The following is a 25,481-nucleotide window of genomic DNA, read 5'->3' as shown; positions in this document are numbered from 1 at the left end:
AGGCACTCTCACCCCGGCACGCTCTCTCTCACTCTCCACTCTCAAGCTCTCACTCTCTCTCTCTCACTCTCTCCCCCCCTCCTCTCTCTCTCTCACTCTCAAGCTCTCTCTCTCTCTCTCTCTCTCTCTCTCTCTCTCTCTCTCTCTCTCTCTCTCTCTCCCCCTCTCCCCTCTGGAAGGCAGCCGGCAGGGTGATCGCCAATAAAGCCTGTGTCCTGGTATCCCATGGTCTCCGGCCCTCTGTTTCATCTTTCACTCCCCACTTCCCTTGTCTGTCGGTGGCAAAGCTGAAACTTGAATCCAGGTCTATCGATAGCAAAATCTTTGTTCACTCTGTTCTGTTGCATTTGATATGAGGAATATATGGGAAATGAGTGGCAGGTTTTTTTTTAACTCCAGGAGAAAACAAACTATCCTAATAGTTGTGTGTTTTCCATCTGCAGGGAAGCAAAGGTGCCTACCGGTACCACTGGCAGAGCCACAACGTCAAGCACAGCGGCGTGGACGACATGGTCCTTCTCTCCAAGATCACAGAGAACGCCATCGTGGAGAATCTGAAGAAGAGATACATGGACGACTACATTTTTGTATCCTTCATTGGTTCCTTTGGACATTTCTAAATGAGGTGACAGTGTCCACAGTAAAACGTGGCTTTAGTCCTGGTGTAAGAAGATCCATCTGGTCCTGGCCTGTGTGGCTCAGTGGTTAGAGTGTTGGCCCCCACACTGAAGGGTCAAGGATTTAATTCCCGGTCAAGGGCACATATCTGGGTTCCAGGTTCAATCCCCAGCCCTGGGTCAGGGTGCCTGTGGGTGGCAACCAATGGATGTGTCTCTCTCACATTGATGTGTCTCTCTCCCCACCTACCCCTCGGCCTCCCTTCCACGCTCTTTACAAAATCAATGGAAAAAATATCCTTGGGTGAAGATTAACAAGAAAAAAAAAAAAGAAGAAGAAGAAGAAAAAGAAGATTCATCTGAAGTCCCGTGCTCACGTCATTTTCACCCTTTCAGAATGTGGTTGTTACCTTTTTGTCCCTTGGTTCAGGCTGTGGGAAAGGCAAAGATGATGCTGGATTATTCTCCTGGCATTTCACATAATCAAGATGCAACCAGTATCCATCTGTTATAATCCATGGCACTGGATCTTTGACGTCCTCTGGCCACGCACATGGTGTCTCCCACCCCTGGTGGTTCAGAGAAAGTCCTGACCTGCAGAGAATTCTGTCAATAGCGCTCCCTAATTGCAAAGCAGTTAAGTCTCAACTTAAAAAGTTTAAAAAAGATTGTCCCATGCAAAAAAAAATGTGCAACTTGGTCAGTTTTTCTGCATTCTTATGTTTACTTAAGGAAACCTGAGAAGTGAGGCTAAGCTATTGAAATGCCTGGCATTCCTGAGTTGTCCTTTACGTTTCAGTTTTAGCTTGCCAGATGCCTGTTTTAAAAATATTTTTAAAATTGATTTCAGAGAGGAAGGGAGAGGGAGAGATAGAAACATCAATAAGCGGAGAGAATCATCGATCGGTTGCCTCCTGCTCACCCCCCGCTGGGGATTGAGCCTGAAACCTGGGCATGTGCCCTGACCGGGAATTGAACCCTGACCTCCTGGTTCATAGATCATTGCTCAATCACTGAGCTACACCAGCCGGGCTGCCAGATGCCATTTTTTATGGGACTTTTAAAAATTCAGAATGGAAATTTAATTCACACGCATGTTGACTACATTATAAACAGAGAACTGAACTATGATACTTCAGTTCTTACAGGATTCAGGAGTTTTGTTTGGTGCAACTAGGTAAAGTTCTCTTAGTGGAATTACTGCAGAGTTGGTCACAGACATGCGAAGATTTGTGTAAAATCTGTTAGTAGCGCCGGCAAGTTTATCTTTGCTGTTGGCGACTTTGAAGGTACGGTGTTGTGGAGGACCGTTACAGGTGGAGTCTTTGCGACCCTCGGAATACACCTTTTAGACTTTAACCCCCAAAGCATGGGGAGAGTAGTTTTCACACCAGTAGCTTCTGCTTATTACACTGCTCATTTGACTGTTGGTTAGAAGCACCCGTCCCTGTGCAGCAATACTTGCGCAGGGACTGCCTGTCTCATCATTAGGAGAGTTCAGCGCACCAGGTATGTATCGAGTGATACATTATTCGAGGCACTTGTTTCTTCCCAATGCTGTGCTGTTTCTTATTTACCATAGGAGTTTTTTGGGGTTTTTTGGTTTTGTTTTTTACCAAATATCTGAGTAGTTAAATCCCTAAACCCTTGCTTTTAAGTGTTAACAGCTATATTTGGATCTGTCAGCTGTATTGATCAGGGGTGGCGGCTGCCGCCTGCAGACAAGATCCTGCTCACCGCGCATTTTATAACCAACGTTTTATTGGTACCCAACAGGGCTCAGTTGTTTTATTCTTGTCTGTGGCTGCTTTCATGCTACCATGGAAGAGTTGAGTGGTTGCAACAGACCATCTGACCCCCAGAGCCTAAGTTAATTTCTTTTGTGGCCCTTTACAGAACAGTCTTTGCTGACTCCTAGACACCTGTGCAGACATGCCTTTAATTGAATTGAATGGGAGCAGTTTTGTATTCAGCTGTGAGATTTCATTTTATTTGCTCAAAAAAAAAATGAAATATGCTCATTTTTCTGGGCTTATCATCATCAAAATATTTAAATCACTTTTATGTGCAAGATCCATGGCCCATGGAAACTGGCAGGGGGTGGACTAGAAAAAGTTGGGTGCAGGAAGCAGATCTGGGCTGCCTGACTTTGAACTCTGCTTGGGCCTGGTGACTGTAGGACCTTTTGTCATCTGTGTGCCTTGATTTCCTCACCTGTAAAGTGGGAATGACAATAAAATCTCCCGCATGAGCTCTCGCAGGGTTAAATGAAATGATGAATGTAGTAAGTACACAATAAGTGTTCATTAGTATTATCGTACGCTAAGGCAAGTGTGTAAGCTCCTCCCATATTTCTGAGTTATATTCCAAAAATTCCATTGTAAAGGTGCTTATTGGAAATTCAAATGCGTGTTATCCTGAAAAATTTTTAAATGGGGGATTGGTTTATTGACAAGCCCATAAAAGGCTAACTTCTACAGAATGTAGTTGAACAAATTATTTATTGGAATGTTCCTAGAATACAGGCTCAACTTCTTACATTATTGACATAGAAACATGGGTTTTGATAAGTTGGATAAGAAAAGAAAAAGGTGGTGCCAGTGATTATCAGCAGGCAACCCAGCCATACTCATTTCTCCCCACCAAGATCATTTATTCCTAAAATACCAAAGATTCGTTGAGGACAAGGACTGTGTCTTGTATGTCTTCTTTTAAAAAACAACGTTAAAAAAAAAAGCCCTTTAAAGTAATACATTTTCATTTAACATGACTTGTAAAATGAAGTCCAGCAGAAAGGAGAACACTAAAATCACCTAGAATCCCACCATATAGGGTTAGTGCCTATATATCCTCTTGCTTTATATTTTTCAACTTATCTACATATAGGCATGCGTATATGTGTGCTTTCTTGTTAATTCTAACAAAAATGGGATCCTCTTGCATTGTGTGTTTTAGTTTCCTGCACATTTCTTGGCATGGTGCATCGTATTACGTGTTCATTGAAAATTTGTTGACTATTAAGACTTGCATTTTATATTCAGACAGCAGAATTTTTAAGTGACTCACACAGAGGGGGCTGATTACTTGCTTCTGAATTAATGCCTTTGAATCAATGACTGACTAATCGTGTACTTTACCAAGGAAATGAGTTAGTTGACCACTAATGACTTAGTGTCTTAGAAATCTGCCCACTCGATAAATGAGAAACTCAGCATCAATGTGCTTTTATCAATAGCACAGGGCAGCTCTCAGCTTTGAGAAAGCTTGATGGCCCTGTTGGATGTTTATGAAAATAATGCCAAGGGTGGAGCTGCAAATCTTTTCCTCTGATATGTGATAAAAGCCTTCTTTATCAGTTCAGTGCTAAGGGAATATTATTATGATAGAGTAGCATTATTTTATTTTAGAGTAGCATCATCTTCAGTAAAAGTGTTTTCCCCCCTCTCTCTCCTAAGCTTAGTAGTTAAGGCAAGAAGAGATTCGATTTCACATGAAATTATAAAATTGCTCATTTGACCTCTTCTACATTTAATACTAGCACATTGTCTTGTTTTGAAGGTCAGCATTTGGAACAATCAGTTATTAATGCATTCAGCCTGAATGCTCATTTCTTTTTCTACATCAGAAAAATATCTACTTAGAAAATGCTAACTTTACCAATAAACACACACACACACATATTTTTCAGCTATTTATCCTAAGACAAGGAAGGTTTGATTAACCATCCATTTTTCCTGAATGTTGCCACACTCCTTACAATTCCACTCGAAAATCTATGAGGAAAACATTGCAGTACTTGCTCTTGTGCCTGGCATCATTCGTAGCCACTTGGCTGACGACAGCGGTTCTGTGCAAAAGCACTCCCTGCCCATTTGGGGTCCAGCCTTCTCCAAACTTGTTTTCACTCAAAGACCACACTCAAGTGTGTTTGGCATCTTCGGCCCTTGAATTAGGGGTTGAGATGTTTGTGCCAGACCAACCGGAGCTGAAGGCAGAGCAGTTGTTCTGAATGAGGTTTGGTCCTTGGCAGTCAGTCACGTTGGGGGTGGGGGCACCCTGCTGCAGTGAGGAAGGTTGGTCTGGCGGCTGGACCTTCTCCACATATGTCTTCAGGCAAGTCGGCCTCAGCTCCCCCTGCCCCCCATTTCGGGATGAAAACAGGGAAATCCATTAGGTTGGTGTGGGTGGTTTGGGGGAATTCATTGGTTATTGACATTTTTTTCTTAAACTTTATCTTGGTCTAATAAGACCACTAAAAACAAACTTACAGAAGCTTCACTACCATCACATTTCATAAAAGAAAAAATATTTTAACACTCCCAAAATAGAAAGGAAATAATCTAAGAATAAAGGACAGTCTTTAACATTGAATCAATTGAGCTTTATGAAAAATCCAGGGCATTGTTTTTCTCTTTGTCATTCTTGCTGCAGGTCACTGTAAACTCAAAGATCCCCAACAAGCATTTGAGAACCAAGATCTGTTGGGTCCTTTCATCCTGCAAAGTCTATTAAATAAGATGGCATTTATTTTATATATTTCTGAGTTTTTATTTGGTTGGTTGATTGGTGAGGGTTTTTTTGTTTGTTTGGTTTTGGTTTTGTTTTGTATCATAGCCTTGTAGCTCCATACATTTTCAAAATTAACCTTGGGCCACACCTTCATTGCCAAAGATTATGTGGTAGAGACAATGATGGAAACAGCTTTTTCCAAAGGCACACCTGAATTATGTAGTAGGGAGTGGGAGGGAGTATTTGAGGTCTAGAGAAGGGACCCAACTCAGTAAGAAGCCCATGTGCTCAGGGAAGTCCTGAGGTGTCTGCAGACCCAGCCAGGTGGAAAAAAAGGTGGGCAGTTAGATAAACAATGAGGCCAAACTCTCACCTAAAATATGTCTGTTTCCTTTAAATCTAAGTTAAATTCTCTTATCTCAATTCTTCCATTTCAAACTAAGCTTTATATTTCTGGAATCCTCCTAAATAATATGGCAGTCCCATTATTTATGGGAAATTTAGGGAACAGCTACAATTTTCCCTCTTTAAACCTCAGTCATTGATTCAGGCGTGGCCTAGAGTTGTCTGAAAGTTTTTTTCTCTGAGTGTCTCCTTCCCAGGCCTTAATCAGAATTTATATAGCCGACTGAGTCAAGACTCTACAATATATCTCTTTACTTAGCAGATTATACACAGTAAAAAATGTTGGCTCCTATAGGAGCTCTTATGCAACCCAACCCATATGTATTTGATAACCAAGGGCTCGGTGGGAGGGAAGGGATTGCTGAGCAGGTGCTTCCTTGGGTAGCTCTTTCTTCTTCGCATGCAGTGACCAGTTTGTCCAGGACAGGTGGCAGTCACAGCATTCCCTTCACAACTAAGGGAAGGAGCACCCTTCTCCATGGAAACGTCATACCTGCCCAAGTTCATTTTCACCTGGAGATAAATGTAGCCAGACATCCCCTTCTTCTGAAACGAGGATGGTCATAGCAGGGCTCTATTTCTTGAAAATTGGGTTTACTGTAAGAATTACTATATTATGAGAATCAGAATGAGGGCCAAGCCTCATTTATTCAGTTTTGATTTGGTCCCTACCATGTGGTAAAGATACAGAAAAAAAAAATCAATGGCTCAGCCAACGTGGCTCAGTGGTTGAGCGTCAACTTATGAGCCAGGAGCTCATGGTTCAATTCCCAGTCAGGGCACATGCCTGGGTTGTGGGCTTGATCCCCAGTGTGGGACATGCAGGAGGCAGCCAATCAATGATTCTCATCTTTGATTGTTTCTATCTCTCTCTCCCTCTCCCTTCCTCTCTGAAATCAATAAAAATATATTTTTAAAAAATCAACAGAGATAGAGTTTTTAGTACTCAAAGAATCAGAATGTATGAGAGACCGTAGGCTCTCTAATCGAACACCCCTCAGTCCTACAGGAGATCCTTGTGCTGCCAATTTAGGGTTGCCAGTAAAATACAGGATGCCTGATTAAGCTTGAATTTCAGATAAACAACAAGTACCTTTTTAGTAGAAGTATGTCCCAAATATTGCTTGGAGCATATGTATTGGGATATATATGCATAAATTATTTATTGTTTATCTGAACTTCAAATTTACCTGGGTATTTTTTATTTTATTTTCTAAATCTGGCAACTCTACCAATAATAATATCAACAACAATAATAGCAACAATACCTGCTAATCCTAGAAAGTAATATATAGCTTGTTGATTAAGAATGTGAACTCTACCCCAGCTATCGTGGCTTGGTGGTTGAGTGTTGACCTGTGAACCAGGAGGTTGTGGTTCGATTCCCTGTCAGGGCACATGCCCAGGTTTCGGGCTCAATCCCATGTGGGGGACGTGCAGAGGGAAGCCGATCAATGATTCTCATCATTGATGTTTCTATCTCTCCCTTCCTCTCCCTTCCTCTCTGAAATCAATTTTTTAAAAATGTATTAAAAAAAAAAAAAAAAGAGTGTAAGCTCTAGAACCAGGCTGCCTGGGTTTGGAGCATAGCTTTGCTACTCACTAGCTTGTGACTTTGAGCAAGTTTTAAAGTTTCTCTATACCTCAGTTTCTTCATAGTAAAATAGGATTAAAGTAATAACAGAGTTGTGATTAGGAGCTTATATTAGTACCATGTAAACGTGTATGTGTTTGATCAGTGTTATTATTAACATTTAGTCTACAGCATTATAGACATTTCTTACCTGCGTAATAATTTTAATAATAAATTTATCTGTTCTAAATTTTTGTCTAAAAAGAAGCAGGCCATTAATCCATCTATTGGTGGCCTCATCTGGCATTGGCACTTGGAATTACATTTGTTGGTGCCCCTTCTGTGACTCTGGCGATTTTCAGTTCCGATTCGCTGTCTCTTTCTCATTTTCTCTTAGTGCCATGGACTGCCCCCACTGGTTCCATCTGCGTGTGCTTTTAAAACTACCCCATCTTCTGTACTATCATTTCAAGTTCAACCCTTTAAAATCAGAGATCTTTCTGGTCAGTGAAAAAGGAAGCAAAATTGCAACCGAGTCATTCCGCATTCTTGCCTTTGTGTATAAATATTAATTTTTAAATATTCTATGATTTATCCAACACTTGGCTTATTTGTGTTCCATAATAGTACCAAAGCTGCATCTCAGAGGTGTTAACATGTGACAAAACATGCATCTTGAAGTATATGAATTAAGGAAGTTACATCTACTATGCCAGAAATGGTGCTAAGCATTTTATAACATCGAATTCTCATAACAGCCCTATTGAGTAGGTCCTATTTTACCCCATCATCCATTAACTGCAGCTTACAGATATGACTTACCCAAGGTCAGGAAGAACTGGACTTGGGGAATGAGGCCGTCTGACCAGAGTTACCGCACTGCTCTATTAGACACCTGGATCCTAACATATAAATTTATAAATGTCTCTCTTTGGGGGAGGAAATCGCATAGCTTTATATCTTCAACTGCAAAATTTCTGAACAGTGGGAAATCATTGATTAAAAGAAACAATTTTGTGTATGTGTGTGGTTTAGTGTTTTATTTTTTTTATGGTTTTTTCCTCTGTGAGGGCAGGGACTTTAGTCCAGTGTGTGTATTTTGTTCACTGCTGTATCCCCAGCATCTAGAACAGCGCCTGGCATGTTGTAGACACCCAGTTCAAACTAGTTGATTGCTGAATGAATACATGAAAATGTTTTTTCGTTACAATAACACTTGATTGGTTTTGGCACGTAAGAATGTGTCGTATAAAAGAATTAAGACTTAGTATGAACACATTCTCTGCTGAGAGGACTTCCTGGATTCCCCATGCAGAAATAACACCTCCTTCCCCTCAGCCTTATCTGTATGGATTTGTAATTCTGCTCTGAATAATATAGATACAACTCAGTTCCCTAAGCTTCTAAAGAGTTCATCTTGGATCTCTCTATCTGTTAAATGAGTAAATGAATACATTCTTAGTATACCTAATAGGTAAGAAAGGTCCCAGGGAAAAAATAATATCATTTGAAAAGAGGAATGATAACTGCTCTTTCACTCCTTGGTCATTTCTGTTTTGTTTTGTTTGTTTGTTTTTCTAGTTGTGTGTCACCAGTCTTAAAGGAATAAGCTCCAATTCATTTAATATTTCTTTTTGTAGCACCTTGGTAATTAAGTTCATTCCTCTTCCTGGAGAGGAACAAAATCTGAGCTCGCTGGTAATTGCCTTTGTCTTTATTTGTAATCTTTTAGAAAACAAGTACACAAGCTCTTCCTTGAATAATCGTGAGTTTTTTATAACATCTGTTTACTTAATTTAAAAAAAAATGTGTAGCTATGAAGATTAACAATGGACCTTAACTGGATATAAATTCAGACATATATAGGCTCCGTCTTAATCTCAGTCAACCCTTTCAAGCAGATGCCATATTTTGGAGATAAGGAAATTGAAATGTACCAAGGAGCGGTAAGTAACATGCCACGGATTTTACTGTAGTGTTTTTGGCTTCTTTGATGCATGGGTAGTTTTTCTTGATGTTGGCAATACATTTGCATTTCCTTAGTGTGAGTTATTATTGGGGAAGCTCAAGTGGGTGACATGTTTGGGTTTTTTTAAAAATATGTTTTCATTGATTTTAGAGAGAGAAGAAGGGAGAGGGAGAGAGAAACATCAATTGGCTGCCTCCTGTGCATCCCCCACTGGGGATCACGCAAGCCCGAAACCTCTTTGTGCGCGGGTTGACGCTCAATCCATTGAGCCATGCCAGCCAGGGCCGTTGTTTGATTTTCAATGTTGTGCTGCTCTTTCAAGTGCAGCTCAAGAAAGCACAGGACTATTGAACATTGGAGCATTGTATGTGAAATTAGTTACATGGATGTAAGACCTACAGGTTGGGGGAATCTCCCTCTTTCCACACAGGCCACAAAATTCTAAGACTAAACAACCAGTAATGGGTAAAAAATAAATTGGGCAATGGGAGTCATTCTGTCGGAATCAGACCCTTAAACTGTGGCTATGACTGGAACATGAAAAGTGAATCTTTTATTACTTCACTTATTAACGTGTCTTCGGTCCCAGTTCAGACACAGCTCCATAGCCAATTCAGTTGTGTGACTAAAATGGAAACTGTAATCCTCGTCAGTGTGTTTCATCACGTGGTTCATCGCTTCCCCAGGCCTCGCCACCTCTGCATCTGTTCCCCTTCGCTCTTTCCTTTGAGCAGAAGCACAAGAGCAGTCATTAACCCTGACCCCTGGGAAACAAACAAAAGAAAGCCCCCACAAATTCATCAGTTGAAGTGGAAGGCCATTTACCCAGAGCAAGAGCTCAGGCTATTGTTGCCAGATGAATGGTGCTGGTCGCCAGTGCCGAAGGAGGCTGCCACGCGAAAGACCTTTGATAATGCTGCCTTTATGGGAGCCCAGCACAAGGGCACACTGTCAACCGAGGCTGGGCCCTGCCCTGGCGCCCTGATCTGCGGGCCCGGGAGCAGCAGGCGCGGGCTGGCCTGGCATTCTCAGTGACGGCCCGGGGGGGGGGGGGAGGGGGGGTGGGGGGGGTGCCAGTGCTGTGCATTGGTGGTGTTTCTTTCCAGTTCTCTGACAAGCGTTGCTACGAGTCCCTTTCAGACCATTCGTCTTTTGAAGAGTTCTCTTTAAAGGAATGCCCTAGAATTTTAAAAATACCTATTTATTTTTTACAACACTCGGTTACCAACTGCTAATGGTAACCGAGTGTTGTAAAATCGGTATTTACTGAGTGCCAGGTGTTATCTTACACTTGGGACAAATAATACAACAGCCCTGGATGCTGGCTCTGTATTGCTCTCTGTCCCCGTTTCACAGATGAGGAAACTGAGGCTCAGAGAGGTTAAGTACTCAAATCTGTTGACTGTTGGAGCTGAAGTCAGATCCTAATGACTTTCAGGGGCTTCAGGGGAGGGAAGAATCAGGTGGAGGAAATACCTACCTGATAATTCTCATAGATAGCTGAGAGGTTCCGTGAGACCATAGTTTGGAAACCATCTTGAAAAACTCACTTGCTAAGGTCAAGTATAACTAGTTAATCAGCTTTAAAGCCTTATTGGACAATGACTTGCCCACACCTTTCCCTCCAGGCCCACAGCTTTCTCTCCACTCCATTTCCTTCTATTCTCCTCTTTTCTTTCTTATAATCGATTTTCCTGTTTTCAAAGAGGTATTAAAAATAATCCTGCATAAGCAATCTAGGCTTGAAGGCCATTTTAAGACAATATCCTGAGGTCCATCCATGCATCCCCTTCTGACTGTAAGGTGACGGCAGGGACGTATTCTTGTTCCTGTTTGGAGTTGTTCAGTCGACAAGTCCCAGGAATAGCCTCCGACCCTCACCGGGCAGTTCCCCTTGGGAGCCTCCTGCTCACAATGTGAGGGAAAGCGTGGACACTGGAAACGCCAGCTCTAAACATGTGTGCAGGCAGCAAGCGCCCTCTTTTCATCCCCTCTCATCACTCAGTTCTGATCTACCAGAGCTTGCAATGAATGGCAATTTGTGGGCCAGGCCCCCTTTTCTATTCGTAAGTCATTGTATCATAAGGCCCGAAGCTGGATTGGTAAATGATACTGCGCCTTTGCATAAGATTCTACTTTTTCAAATTCCATCCCCATCCATCATCTCAGTTACCCCGTGGCATTTGTAGCATCAGCATTAGGATCCCCACTTGAGAGATGGGCACCAGGGAAGGGAAAGACACCATCTAACGCCTTCTCCCTGGGTCTGGTATAGTTTTCACTTTTTTATGTTAGATGGCCTTAAACTGAAGAGTGCTCTTTCTCCAGCTTTACACCACATGAAGTACTTTTCCTTTTAGCATTTTTCTTTTGAGCGAATGGTGGAGGTGGGTGCCAAGAAACTGAAGAAAGCAGGGCTGCAGTTGTCCCGACACAGTGACTGTGTTGGTGAATTTCTATTTATGCAGAGCTAGGGTACCCCATGAAACTAAAACCCAGGGGAATCTCTTAGTGTGCCAGGATTTTTCCCCCTCCTGAGAGGAAACAAACTGACCAAACCAGTTGATCACTTTAAAGAACCACACCTCTTGTTCTCTTCTTATGGAAAATTTTGGTTTTCTCCTCATTCACAGCCATCTCCAACTTGCCTCTTAGGAAAAAAACAAAAAACATTGTGTAGGAATTTAGAATTCTAGTAAAATCAGGCCCAGGTTTTCAGTAGGCCTGTCGCCCCGGGGCCTTTAGAAAAGTGGAGCGTCACCTGCAGAGGCGCGTTGGGTGGAAGGGCGTGTGTTGGAGCATCTGAAGGCATGGGGCATGTCTGAAGGCTGAATCACTCAAACACCTACAGAAAAGTACCTCCAGATCCCACCTTTGTTTTGTTAGGTGCAACTCCTCGTGACCGAGACAAGTTTATGGAATCTTGTGTTACGTAACCTGTGAGATACCATTATAAGCATTGGAACTATAGAGTGGTCTAAGCCAAGGCCAAGAAAAAAAAAAAAAAAAAAACCTAATGTGTTGCTTTATCTGACCATGGTTTGGTTTCGTTTTGTTTTGCTTTTCTAGGCACAGTACGAAAACCCACCCCACATCTATGCTCTTGCAGATAATATGTACAGAAACATGATCATTGACAGAGAGAACCAGTGTGTCATCATCAGGTACGGACAGAGCCTCCTTCGGGGCAGAGGACGCGAGGTCGCGCTGTAGTTAGAGCTTCTCCCGAGAAGCGGTGCTTTCGCAACAGCTGCTGGCGTAGCTGAGTAACCGTCACGCTGCCTGCTTTGTCTTGGTTCATTTTCTAATTCCAAATCATAAAAGCTTGTGAGCTTCTGTGGGGTTGGGCTGCTTTTTTAAAATTGCCATACCCCGTCACTTATGGCATTAAGGCTTCAGGGCACAAGGTGTAGCCGGATCTTTTATTGATCATCACTGGGGCCCTGGACTAACCATTGTAGAACCCCTTCCCTCCCGTGGGATCGTGCCGTGGCTTGACTCGAAGTTGAAGATCCTTTATGTCATAAGCTTCACTGTTCTGTCAGCTAGAGTCCTTTTCTCTAGGCCCCTCTTTTTTCTTTTCCCAGTAATTTAGTTCAAGTTTTAACTTTTTGGTGTACTTTGTCATTTGCTTTTCATTTTCTGTGGGCATTAGTGGTAAATGCCAGCATTACCTATCTGTCTGCAGCACCATGTCAAAATCCTTTTAACCTGACCTAACTCTGGGTCTTTGCTGGGTTTAAGTGCCTTTACAATTTTGTTTACTATTATGAACATTTGCAAACACAGAGAAAAAGTAAGCATCCATATTCCCATCGCTTAGAACTTGACAGGTGTTAACCTTTTGTCATATTTGCATTCACCTTTTTTAGTTCTTTAATTTTTTTTATCTGAAGCACTTCTGAAAATTTTTTTATTAGGGATATTTGCAGACATATACAAAATTTAAAAAGAGTGTTATAATAAGCGCCTGTGTGTCTCTCATCCAGCTTGTACTTCCATTAGCATACGGCCAGCCCTGTTTTACCTAATCCTTCCATCCTGCTTCCACTTGGTCAATTAAAGCAAATCCTGGGTAGCAAATCATTATTTGTCAATAATTTATTATGCACCTCTCAAAGATAATTTATGTCACACCTAAAAAAATGAATAATTCTTTTAACATCATCCTATATTATCAGTTCTATTCCATGACTGTGTTGTAAATTTTGTTAACAGTTTGTTTTTATTTGGGTTCCAAACAAAGCTCACATATTGCCCTTGATTGCTATGACTTTTAAGTCTCTCTCTTTTTTTTTTTTTTTTGCTTTTGTTTTCTTGGCATTTATTTGTTAAAGAAAAAGCTCTTTTGTCCTGCAGAATTTTCTGTAGTGTGGGGTTAGCTGATTGTATACGGTCCCCTCTATCTCCTGTAAATTGGTGTCTATAGCTAAAAGCTTGATCAGGTTCGGATTCAATTCTTTTTCTTTTCTTTTTTCGGATTCAATTCTTTGGCAAAAAAATGCTTCATCAGTGATGCTCTACACTCAGGGCTTTTACTGGTGAATAATGCCTGTTGGATTACCAGTGGGTCCATCCATTAGAAATTCTCATTATACAGTCATTCTTTAATTAATAATTAAAAAATTGTTATTTTTCAAAAGAAATCATTATTTTCTAATTCTATTCTTTCTTTCACATTTATTAGGTGGAATTATTTTATTAGGTTAACTTAAAATACAATCTATTTGGGAGAACTAGATAAAGAGTTTGATTTGTTGTCTTGACCAATTTTTCAAAGCAATGAGCTGATGCCCTAGCAACCTCCCAAGGTAGTATGTTTTGGTTTTCAGTATCATTCCAAACCAGTGGATTTTAAATATATTATCTATTTAACCATTGCAGTTTTCCTGTCAGGTTCAAAAGGTCCTAACTTTGACCTTGAGAACCCTTTATATTGGCTCCCATGTCCTCTTGATATGACCCTGGTGGTCTTTGGTAGCTTTCTTGTTTAAGATGTTCCAGACTCATCTTGTACATTTCCTACATTTACAATGCTATGTAAAGCCAGTCACTGAGTGCTCACTGTCATATGTTGTCACTGCTACTAGTTCTTTTCAAAGGACAAGGGAATGCGAATTTTTTAAGGAAAAGAGATGGAGCATAAGTTCATACTGGTAATTTTCAGTTCATTTTAAGATTATAGGATTTTTATATTTTTATCTCATTTCTCTTAATGCTGAAAAATTTGGTTCCTAATGACATTATCACAATTATTTGATTTATACTGTGTGTATACATGTAAATATATATACAAAAGAAGAAATAAATATGTGTCTATATAGTTACATATAAATATACTAGAGGCCCAGTGCATGAAATTTGTGCACCTTGGGGGCTCCCCTCAGCCCAGCCTGGACCCTCTCCAATCCGGGACCCCTCGGGAGATGTCCGGTTTCGGTCTGATAATCCGGGATCACTGGCTCCTAACTGCTCACCTGCCTGCCTGCCTGATTGCCCCTAACTGCCCCCTCCCTGCCAGCCTGATCACCCCTAACTGCCTCTGCCTGCCAGCCTGATCACCCCTAACTGCCCCCATGTCGGCCTGGTCACTCCCAACTGCCGCCCCCCCACCGGCCTGGTTGCCCCTAACTGCCCCCCACGCTGGCCTGGTTGCCTCTTAGTGCCCCCCCTGCTGGCCTGGTTGCCCCCAACTGCCCCCCCGCCGGCCTGGTCGCCCCTCCCTGCCCCCCTCTGCTGGCTTGGTCAACCCTAACTGCCCCCCTTTGCCAGCCTTGTCGTCCCTAACTGCCCCCTCTGCCGGCCTGGTCGCCCCACGCAGCCTGCTGGTCAGTTGTTTGGTCGTCCCTCGCTAACCCTCCTGCCAGCCTAGTCACCTCATGCAGCCTGCTGTTCGGTTGTTACTGTGAGGATGTCATGACCAATTTGCATATTACCCTTTTATTAGTATAGATAAATATATAAATATATATAAGGGGATAAAGCAAATCAGTGATTTTGTTAATGATTTAAAATAACAGTACCAATGTTATTAATAGCAATACTGAATTAACTCTAAAATTTCTTTGTTGTTCTTTTTGTCCTTGGGTTTTAAGAGCCACTTAAAATAAACCTTTTCTGTGTCATTAACATTCCAACTTGCCCTACAGTTAAGTCCATTTAATTTCATTTTGATTTTTAGGGGTTTAACATTTTAAAATTTTAAATTGTATAAAATATTTACATGGTTCCAAAGTCAAAACTATAAAACAAAGAAAGCTGAAGTGTTTTCAAGGTAAATATAGACTTCATGATATTTTACCTCTAAATATTTTCATGTACATTTCTGGAAAATAACCTTTTTTCCCCTTAGCCCCAGGAGCAGTATCACAACTAAATAATTAATAAAAACTTAGTATCATCTAAAAATAAGCAGTGCACATTCAGATTTCACTAATTTTTGCAAAACACACCTTTCCTGCTGATTTATGTAAATCAAGAAACAGTGTTTCATTTACATATGAGTCTTTCACTTTTTTATTTTTATTCTACCACAGTTCCCCTAATACCATCATGCTTTGTGTGTCTCTGTGTGTGTGTGTGTGTGTGTGTGTGTGTGTGTGTGTGTTTAATGACATTGCATTGGTGAAGACACCAACCCAATTTTCCTATGGACACCTTTTAGATATATCTAACTGCGTCCTCCTAATCTCATTACACTAATTCCTCCAACTGGATTCTCGGTGAGTTGCAAGGTAGATCTAAATACTTAATTAGATGCAGGTTAAGTCCTTTTGGAAGGAGTACGTGAGTGATGATGAGTTGGGTTGCTTAACAGGAAATGCTTCCGTTTGACCCCAAGTGGAGGTCGCTGGCCAATAGAGAGGAGGAGGGCGTTTTTCGTAACTAGATCGAATGAGGGTACAGCATAAGTTTTCTAATTCATTCCCTTGCCTGTTCTCCTTCCTCCTGAGCCTCTAGTGAGATGAGAAAGAAGAGAATGGTCTTGTTGCATGAGCTTCACAAGTCTGGAAGCTGCCGCCTTGCCCAGCCCACGTCTCTCCCACTCTCAGATCCCCCTGAATGTGTCCCTGCAGGACACACTGCACTGAAGCAGGACCCGTGCCCACTGGTGGGAGCCTTCTTTCCAACTGTTCAGTTGGCCAGGGCCTGAGGGCTCTGCTCCCAGGATTTCTGTCATTTAGAAGCTGGTAGAACAGGGAGCTGCTTTGACTTCTGACACTAACTACCCAGAGTCAGGCCACACCTCACAAGTGAAGGGCACAGTCCTGCTCAAGACCGTCCTCACTTCAGACACCAGGGGGTTCTGCAGACCACCCTCAGTTCTGAACAGCTAGCTGCAAATTCAGGGGTCCCTACCACCCTCTCAGTTCCAATAATTTACTAGAATGACTCACAGAATTCATGAAAGCTCTGAACTTAGGATTACCATTTTGTTCTAGCAAAAGGGTACAAATCAAAAACAGAAAAAAGTAGAGCCGAATAGGGCAGTGCCTGGGAGGGGTCCAGATGTGAGGCTTCTGGTTGTCCTCGCCCCATGAAGTCAGGAATGGTGTTATTTCCTTCCAGTTATGGCAACAGTATTGCCAACCAGAGAAGTTCACCCAAGCCTTTGGTGTCCAGAGTTTTTATTGGGTTCTGTCGCTACATGGCTGACCTTTAGTCTCCTGTTCCTCCAGGTGTGGGGAAGGGGTGGGCAGGGTGAGAAGTTATATGGTGTTTTCCAAAGCCTCCATCCTAAATCGTATTGTTAGGTATCACAAAGCCCCCAGGCAAACAGAGAGACTCCAGTCAGGCCAGACATTCCAGGGCTCTAGAGACTACCCCCCAGTAGCCCAGGGCAAAAGCCCAACCTCTCTTCGTGTTACTTACTTATTACCCAAGAGCTGCGGTTTCTGCACTGAGAAAACAGATTTGCTACCTCTGGCCGGCCATGGTTCTTTCTAGTGGCTCTGTGATCCTGGGCAGCAAACTTAGCACTTGTCTGGGCCTAGGTCTCTTCATTTGTGAGAGAACTGATTGACCAGATGACCTCTGAGGTCTCTCCTGGATTTGGAGCGCTTTCTTCCAAATAATGCCAGAGGGAAGGGAAGGCAGGAAAATGCTCCTGTGGATAGAGAGGCCCAGGTTTGCGGCCAGTGACACTGGGAGAGCTGGGTGCTTGTCCAGCCAGGGGCTGAGTCAAATGCAGACTTGCCAGCATGCGTTTGTGAACAGGAAGCAAACAAAACCCATTCTCCTGGGGCTGGAAGAGAAGCTTGCTCCTTGTGTTATGGGCTTTTGCCATAGCTGGAAAGACTAGGAACTTTTAGTATCATTTAATTAGAAAATTAAAAATTAATGACCTAATCTCTCTGGTGTTCTTTTCAGACCTTCACTTCCCAATTTCCCTGGTGTGACCTTGTCTACATGATGAAATGCATACTCTTTAGATGGGATAACACAGGACAGAGAGGCAATATCATCAGTTTCCTCCCGATCTTGCTCATGTTTTCTAAAGCGGTGGATATGCTGGCAGGGTGGACTATTACTGGGCTAGAAATCAGTGTAACAAACTGAATTTAAAAAGAACAAAATCAAGGGAGGAGACGGGGGTGTTTTGTCAAGCATAGGCCTCCACCAAGGGCTTGGTCCTGAGTTTTACACGTCTACAGACTCATCAAAATAGTTATAGAGTTAAGCAGCTTCAGGTAGACTGGCTTTGGCCAGCCAAACTCACAAATGATAGATCCCAACTCATGAGTTTGTGAGGAGAATTCTGCCTGTGGACAGCTCAGGAACACAGTCCAGAGGGGAGCCAGATTATCATGAGGGGGGTGGAATTCAGAACAGGGATGATCATACTAGCTATTATCATCAGATCCAGGCCCCCGCCTCTATCTGGAGACAGGAACTCGGGGTGTTGCTCTATTCCTCAGGGTCGTCCATTCACTTAGGGAAAATCCATCGCTTCTGGTGTTCTTCTCCTGCCCTGACTCCCTGTCGGTCAACCCCTTTTTATTAGCCTCCACTTTCTCCTGCCCACCCCAGCCATCCGTTAGGTGAAGATCCAGAAATAAACACCCAGGATGTGCCTTAGATGTTTCCCAAGTTTATCCCCAACCGTCCACTGGCAGACAGAGCAGGGAGAGTGGCTGCTTTAGCTGCTGGTTTCACCCACTGCCTTGTGTTCACTAATTAACTTTCCGAGGATAGATGTTTCCATTCCCCGTGTTGCCTTATTCACTGAGCGGCTATAGAGATATCTGGGCTATCCATCTAGAGATTCTGTTTCACCTGATTTATGGTGAGCCCGGAGCGTCAATATATTTCTCAAGTTCCCTAATTGATTCTAGTTGAGAATCAAGACCAAGGCTTCTGAAATCCTAATATCCCCGTCACCTCTTATCCTTATTACCATTAACTGGTCCAGGCAAGATACACTTCTGAGTGCCTGCCCTCTGCTGGGTGCTTTGCATGTAGGTCATCTCTTTTCATCCTCACAACCATTCTGGCTGCCAGTATTGTTACTGCTAGAGGTTCCATCCAGCAAATGAGGTTTAAAAGAAGCCTGAGAGCCTCAAACTAGGAAATGGTAGAGCCTCTATTGAAACTTAGTCAACTCCTGCCTTAAGCACCAGTTATCACTGTGATAACCCCATTTATGTAACATACCAACATCTCGAATTTAACAAGTTCACAATGGTTCTTTTATGTTATCCCAAGATTTATCCTACCACTGACTCTCTCTTCCAAACACAGTTGCCAGATGAATGCTCCTTAACTATGATATCATTTAGTCTATGTCCCACTTCTGCTAAAATATCGCAGTGGCTCTCCATTGCCCAGTAGAGTCCAAAGTTCCTAGCTTGGGACATATCCAACTTGATTTTTTTCTACTCTAACCAAATTGTGCTACCCTTTGCCCTCAAAGATGTCATGTTCTTGCCCAGGTTGGTCTCCCTGTCTGGAGTTCTTTCCCCCACCTAAGCATTTCTCATCTAACTCAGCCCAGTGGTCTCCATTCTCTGAATTTCAGTAGCACCTCATATAACCCTCGTTTTCAGCATCTTCTTAATATTATTGTTCTTTAATTTGCATGTGCACATTTTTTTCAATCTTTGATGATGGGAAACTGGTGTATGCTTTTTTGTTTCTTGGGTACACACAACTGTTTAATGGTAATTTTGAAGCTGAAATACTTGAAGTAAGCTGTAAGTGCTACTGCATTTAGAAAAAGGGGAGATCAGTTTAGAATGGAGCAGTCAGCAAAGGTGTCAGAGGGGTATTGGGACTTGATTTGCGTCTTCCTTTTAGGGTGGAGAAAGCATGGATGGCTTGATAGCCTCTGGAACCCACACTGTGTGATGGAGAGGAAAGAGGATATCAGTATAGTTGTTAAAAAATACTTTCATTGACTAATGGTCCTTGTCAGTTACTCAAAGGCCTGCACTTGGCTTCCACTTCTGTTTCTGTATTACAGCCATATGGCATTTGTGCCGTAATGCAGGATAGGCTGACTTGGGTAGATAAGATTGTTTGGGGGACAGGTACTTCCTGGAATGATAGGTTTGCAGATCTCTGAGCAAGGACAGGATACCATAAAAGATTGGTTCAGAAAGGTAAGTCTATTGGTAGAAAAGAGATGGGATCTTGAGAGAAGACCAATATCTAGTGAGGTTATGGGAGGCCTGACCTGAGCTGGAAAGTCAAAGAGGAAACTGATGTGTGACATTCCATAAGCCTATCCTATCTAATAAAAGAGTAATATGCAAATTGACCATCACTACAACACACAAGATGGCTGCCCCCATGTCGTCAAAGATGGCTGCCCCCACGTGGACACAAGGTGGCCACCACAAGATGGTCAGCAGGGGAGGGCAGTTGGGAGGGACCAGGCCTGCAAGGGAGGACAGTTGTGGGCGATCAGGCCAGCAGGGGAGGTCAGTTAGGTGTGACTAGGCCGGCAGAGGAGGGAAGTTGGGGGTGACTGGGCCTGCAGGGAAGGGCAGTTGGGGGGGACTCAGGCCTGCAGGAGAGAGCAGTTGGGGGTGACCAGGCCTGCAGGGGAGAGCAGTTAGGGGTGACCAGGCCTGCAGGGGAGGGCAGTTAGGGTCAAACAGGCTGGGAGGGGAGTAGTTAGGCATCAATCAGGCTGGCAGGGGAGTGGTTAGGGGGTTATCAGGCTGGCAGGCAGAAGCAGTTAGGGCCAATCAGGAAGGCAGGCAGGCCAGCAGTTGGGAGCCAGCAGTCCTGGATTGTGAGAGGGATGTCTGACTGCCCATTTAGGCCCGATCCTTCCGGGCAGTCGGACATCACATGAGGGGTCCCAGATTGGAGAGGGTGCAGGCTGGGCTGAGGGACACACCTCACACCCCCCCCCCCCGTGCATGAGTTTCATGCACCGGGCCTCTAGTGCAGGAATAAAGGTACAGGAAGCGAATGCGGACTCCAGGCAGTGCCAATAGAAAAATGCAACAGCTGTAGCTCCATTAGTATCATTGACAATGATGAGCACCTGAAGACACAGGTAGATATACTTGTGAGCTCAGTAAATGAGCAACAGTATCTGCTTTGCTCATCACTTTTTTTTTTTTGCTCCAAAATTCAGAATTTGGATTTGTGTTTTGGAATTACATGTTATATCGCTGGATCTATCAGAGACATCTATGCAAATCTATTTAATAAAACAATCCAGTGTGGCAAAGGGGAAGGAGAAATAGCAAATTTCTCAATTTTCTACCATCTCTATATCACCAGACAAAATCTTAGCCAGAGGCATTTCTGACACCCTGACCAACTGACCCCTATGGAGACTTATGAGACCTTGGAGAACATTTATGTGGCAGTTTTATTGCAAATCAAAGCGAATTTCTGTCACTTTTGGCCTACATCGGCTCTTGCTGTCCTAGCCTTTTTCAAGAAACGTATTGTCAATATGAAAGCATCGCCTTTAGTGCAGTTTCAAATTTTTTTTTGCTTGAAATATTCTGCAGCAGGTTTTTCTGCAGAGTAGGGCATTCTGCCTGCAATGTGTCCAACACCAGTTTGCAAAGTCTTGTAGATTGTATCCTGAATACGTGCTGAATAAATATTTTTTAAAGAATAAATAAAGACACGAAAGATACTTTGAAGGTACATCAAAAGGGTTTGGTGACTCACTGAATATGAGAAATTTGGAAGAGGAAAAGGAGCTAGTCATCACTACTGGACCTAAAATTTCTGACCTACCTGCTTCAAAAGACATTTTGGATTTGGAATCCCTAATATTTACAGTAGTGAAGATTCAAAATGAAAAGATTTTAAAAATCAGAGCAGCTCTAATATTTGCCTTGTGTCTTCTCTACCTAGGCAGCAACAAGTGTCTCACGGATCTTTAAGTTGTCTTCCTGCCTTTGATGTACTTCAGGAATCTTTTATTAGTTGTATTGGAACTCTCCTCTGGTTCTCTTGGGCCACCCAATTTCTTGTTTATCCCAGTAGCGCCAATTGGCCTTTGAGGCTCCCTGTCTCTCTGGCCTGGCTTTGGGAGGTCCTGTCAGTTCACACCCCTGATTGTGGAATCTGTCTGAAGCACAACCCTCTTGCTGGGGGCTTGAAGAGCAGGGACTCAATCTACCTTTTCCCCAAGCTCTCAGCAAATATTACCTTCTGGCCTATGTGATTGCTGAAATTCTTTTTTTTTTTAAATATATTTTATTGATTTTTTACAGAGAGGAAGGGAGAGGGATAGAGAGCTAGAAACATCGATGAGAGAGAAACATCGACCAGCTGCCTCCTGCACACCTCCCACTGGGGATGTGCCCGCAACCAATGTACATGCCCTTGACCGGAATCGAACCTGGGACCCCTCATTCCGCAGACCGACGCTCTATCCACTGAGCCAAACCGGTTTCGGCTCTTTTTTTTTTTTTTTTAAATATATTTTTATTGATTTCAGAGAGGAAGGGAGAGGGAGAAACATCAATGAGAGAGAATCACTGATCGGCTGCCTCCTGGATGCCCCACAGTGGAGATAAGGCCTGAAACCTGGGCATGTGCCCTGACTGGGAATGGAACCGTGACCTCATGGTTCACAGGTCAACGCTCAACCACTGAGCCACCGCAGCCGGGCTGGAATTCTTTTATCATCCGTCAGAGTGTTACTCAGGAGCCCTGACTCACTAGCTAATTAATATGCTCTCTGTAATCATAATAGTTAACCTTTTTTGGATAGTTGCTTTATGTCTCAGCATCTTTTACTTACATGTCTTTACAACCTGGCAAACTAGGTATTACTACCCTCCTTTTTGCAGACCAAGAAACTGAGTCTTAAGAGAGATAGGAAATATGTTAAGCATCTCGCATCTGAAATAGGGCAAAGCCGTGCTCCAAGCTCAGGCTACCTGGCCCATTGTTACCCTCCTTCCACTTCTCTGCTGCTGTGAGTCAGCAGGTGTCAGGTTATCTGTTTGCTAATCCATTACCACCCACGGTCACGTTGTGTAGTGGAAAGATCTCTGGGGTTGAGTCACAGGGTGGATTCTTTATACTGTTCTGTCTAAAGTGTGTGACCTCTGTACGCCTCGGCACTTCATCTGGCAAAATGGGTATTAATACCTTAAAGGAATATAAGGAAAGCTGAATAAGGAAATAGACATACACTTTTTAAAAACTGTTCAGGAGTGACGTAAAATATCCGCTAGTCGCCTTAAAAGGAATTTCAGACATAATAACTAGCTGAGCTTGGGCTCAAACGTGGCCTCCATAGGAAACAGTGAATTCCTCCTATTGCCTGGGGCTGGGCCAAGGTGAGCATTGCCATGGGCCATTTTCTTGGCAGTCTAGAGAGAACATTTTGTCTGTTTGACAATGCTAATTGAGAAGAAATGACAGCTTTGACTTGTTCACACTTTGCTCATTATGTTAAAGTCTGAATTTTTATCATTTACTCAGTGGCTTTGGTGTGACTCTCTGGTTTTGTATTTTATCCATTTAGCTTTTGCATGTCCTTGAGGATTATTTGTCAGTGTCCTTATAAGGTCTTGACAGGTCACCCTTCCTCTTCGGGCAAAGGGATGCTTCACCTCAGACTTCTTTCTTTCCCAGATGCAGCAGGGCTGCCAGGAAGGGGATGAGGGACCTTCTCTGCTGTGATTCTCATTCTCGATCGCATCTTGCAATCACAGCGGTGCAGGCAGGCTATTATTTGTTAGTTCCAACTGTGTGTGAGATAATAAATGTTTTTGGCAGAAGCCTTACTTAAAGGGGTGTGTATCAGAAAAGACTCAGGAGTGGTTGGTTACAAGTTTGATTATACTACAAACTGTGCTATTCATGGAGTTACTTTGGGAAATATTGCTGGTTGTAATTGACTATCTAACCCATGTGTGGTTTTTAAATACATACCCTGGTCTGAAGCAGTGTTAACTCCTGAGTCAGTCTGTCTCAAATCCTTTCCTAGCAATGTCATCACTAGCTATGTGTTCCTGGGCAAGTTGATTAGCATTTCTTATCAAAGAATGGGGATAAGAATAGCACCTACCTTCCAGGCTTTCATTCAGATCAAATGACTGATGTATGTCAAGCCCTTAACAGTTCCTGGCCTGCTTTAGACACTCGATGGACACATGCTACAATTACTACAACCGTAATATGTTAGTTTGCTCCTTTCTTTTCATTGAGGTCTAACTGACATATAAGTTTCAGGTATACAACATGATTTGATAAATGTATATATTGTGAAATGATCACCACAATAAGTCTAGTTTAATATCCATCACCACACATAGTTATAAAACATTTTTTCTTGGGATGAGAACCTTTAAGATCTATCCTATTAGCAGCTTCCTAATATGCAATACAGTATTATTGACTGTAGTCACATGCTATATATTACATCCCCATGACTTATTTATTTTATAACTGGAAATTTGTACTTTTAAAATATACTTTTTTTTTTATTATTGATTTCAGAGAGGGAGAGATAGAAACACCAATCATGACAGAGAATCATTTATTGGCTGCCTCCTACATGCCCCACACTGGGGATCGCGCCTGTAACCTGGGCATGTACCCTGACTGGGAATCAAACCATGACCTCTTAGTTCATAGTTGACGCTTAACCACTGAGCCACGCTGGCTGGGCAGGGAAACTTGTACTTTTTTATCTCCTTTACCCATTTCACCCACCCCTTACTTCCTTGCCTGTAGCAACCACCAATCTGTGGTGGTCAACCATCAATCTCCTTTGGAATTGGTGTTGTTTCTCATTTTCTGGACTACTTTTCAGTCACTAACATGTTCACTTTTTATAACTCTAGAATTACAAAAGGTTATTTTGTTAAAACTACCCTTGTATTCTTTTATCCTTGGGTTTTACCTTTTGAAATAAGAGTCCAGTTCAATTCTAAAATGTCCCTATGTACACACAGTAGGGTCTAAGTGAATAGGCCCCAGTGGGAACGTTCAGAACTTCACTGTCTCGTTGATCTGCACACACTCCAAACAGGGATAGATGCCCCCAGGCATCAGTGCCCCCATTGCCTAGGTATTATCATAGCATTTGTGCACTCGCCTTCCCCAGGAGGCCGTGAGCTCCTCCAGGGCAAGAGCCACATCTCCAACCTCCAGCCTAGAACTTGGCTCATGTCAGGGCTTATTAGACGATTCATGTTGGGTAAAGAAATGTGCATACGCCCAGCCCGTGGGGCTCAGTGGTTGAGCATCAAGCTATGAACCAGGAGGTCATGGTTCGATTCCCAGTCAGGGCACATGCCCAGGTTTTGGGCTCAATCCCCAATAGGGTGTGTGCAGGAGGCAGCCGATCAATGATTCTCTCTCATTGATGTTTCTATCTCTCTCTCCCTCTCCCTTCCTCTCTGAAATTAATAAAGATATATTTTTTTTAAAAAGAAACGCACATACAATTTTTGCTTAACATTTTTATCCTTTCTAACATGCAAACAAATACAAAGTTGGAAAAGCAACATTTCAATTACATTAACTTGATCAATTATAAGGGAACAACAGCTGCTGTGGTTAAGAACCATGAGACATATTTTGAGACCAGGAATGGGAGATGGGAATAGACTGCTGAATCTTCCAACAGTCAAAATGGTTGACTCGACTTATTCTATGGGATATCTCTGAAAAAATTTTGACTGAAATATTTTACATTTGCTAGAAAAAGTTGAACTGAATTGAACACATCATTGATTTTTAAGTGAGGAACAACCTTCAGACTAAGAAAAACAATTATGGTCCTTGAATTCAATTATTAATATGCCATTGTAAATAGGTTCCCTCCCCAGAACATTCTTTCCATTTCTTTGAAGTTTTAGCATATGCTTTCATTTCTATAGCTAACACACACAGAAAATGCATTGTTTCCTATTTGAATTCATATTTCCTATGAAGTCTGTTTTGACTTTGTTTTAAATTTGCTTGG

General features: G+C 42.5%; 1 protein-coding gene across 1 annotated transcript in view; it reads left to right on the top strand.

Annotated features, from left to right (window-relative positions):
* Positions 1-25,481, top strand: part of MYO1E (myosin IE) — a 191,482-nt gene that overhangs the window by 77,781 nt on the left and 88,220 nt on the right. The window contains exons 2-4 of the mRNA XM_079769346.1: positions 444-587; positions 8,961-9,050; positions 12,143-12,237. Coding sequence (XP_079625472.1) covers positions 444-587; positions 8,961-9,050; positions 12,143-12,237 — 329 coding nt within the window. The remainder of the gene's footprint in view (positions 1-443; positions 588-8,960; positions 9,051-12,142; positions 12,238-25,481) is intronic.

Source organism: Cnephaeus nilssonii (genome assembly GCF_951640355.1).
Source record: "Cnephaeus nilssonii genome assembly, chromosome: 4".
In the NCBI taxonomy this organism is placed as follows: domain Eukaryota; kingdom Metazoa; phylum Chordata; class Mammalia; order Chiroptera; family Vespertilionidae; genus Cnephaeus; species Cnephaeus nilssonii.
Note: the sequence above shows the minus strand (reverse complement) of the source record. Positions and strands in the feature narration are given on the sequence as shown.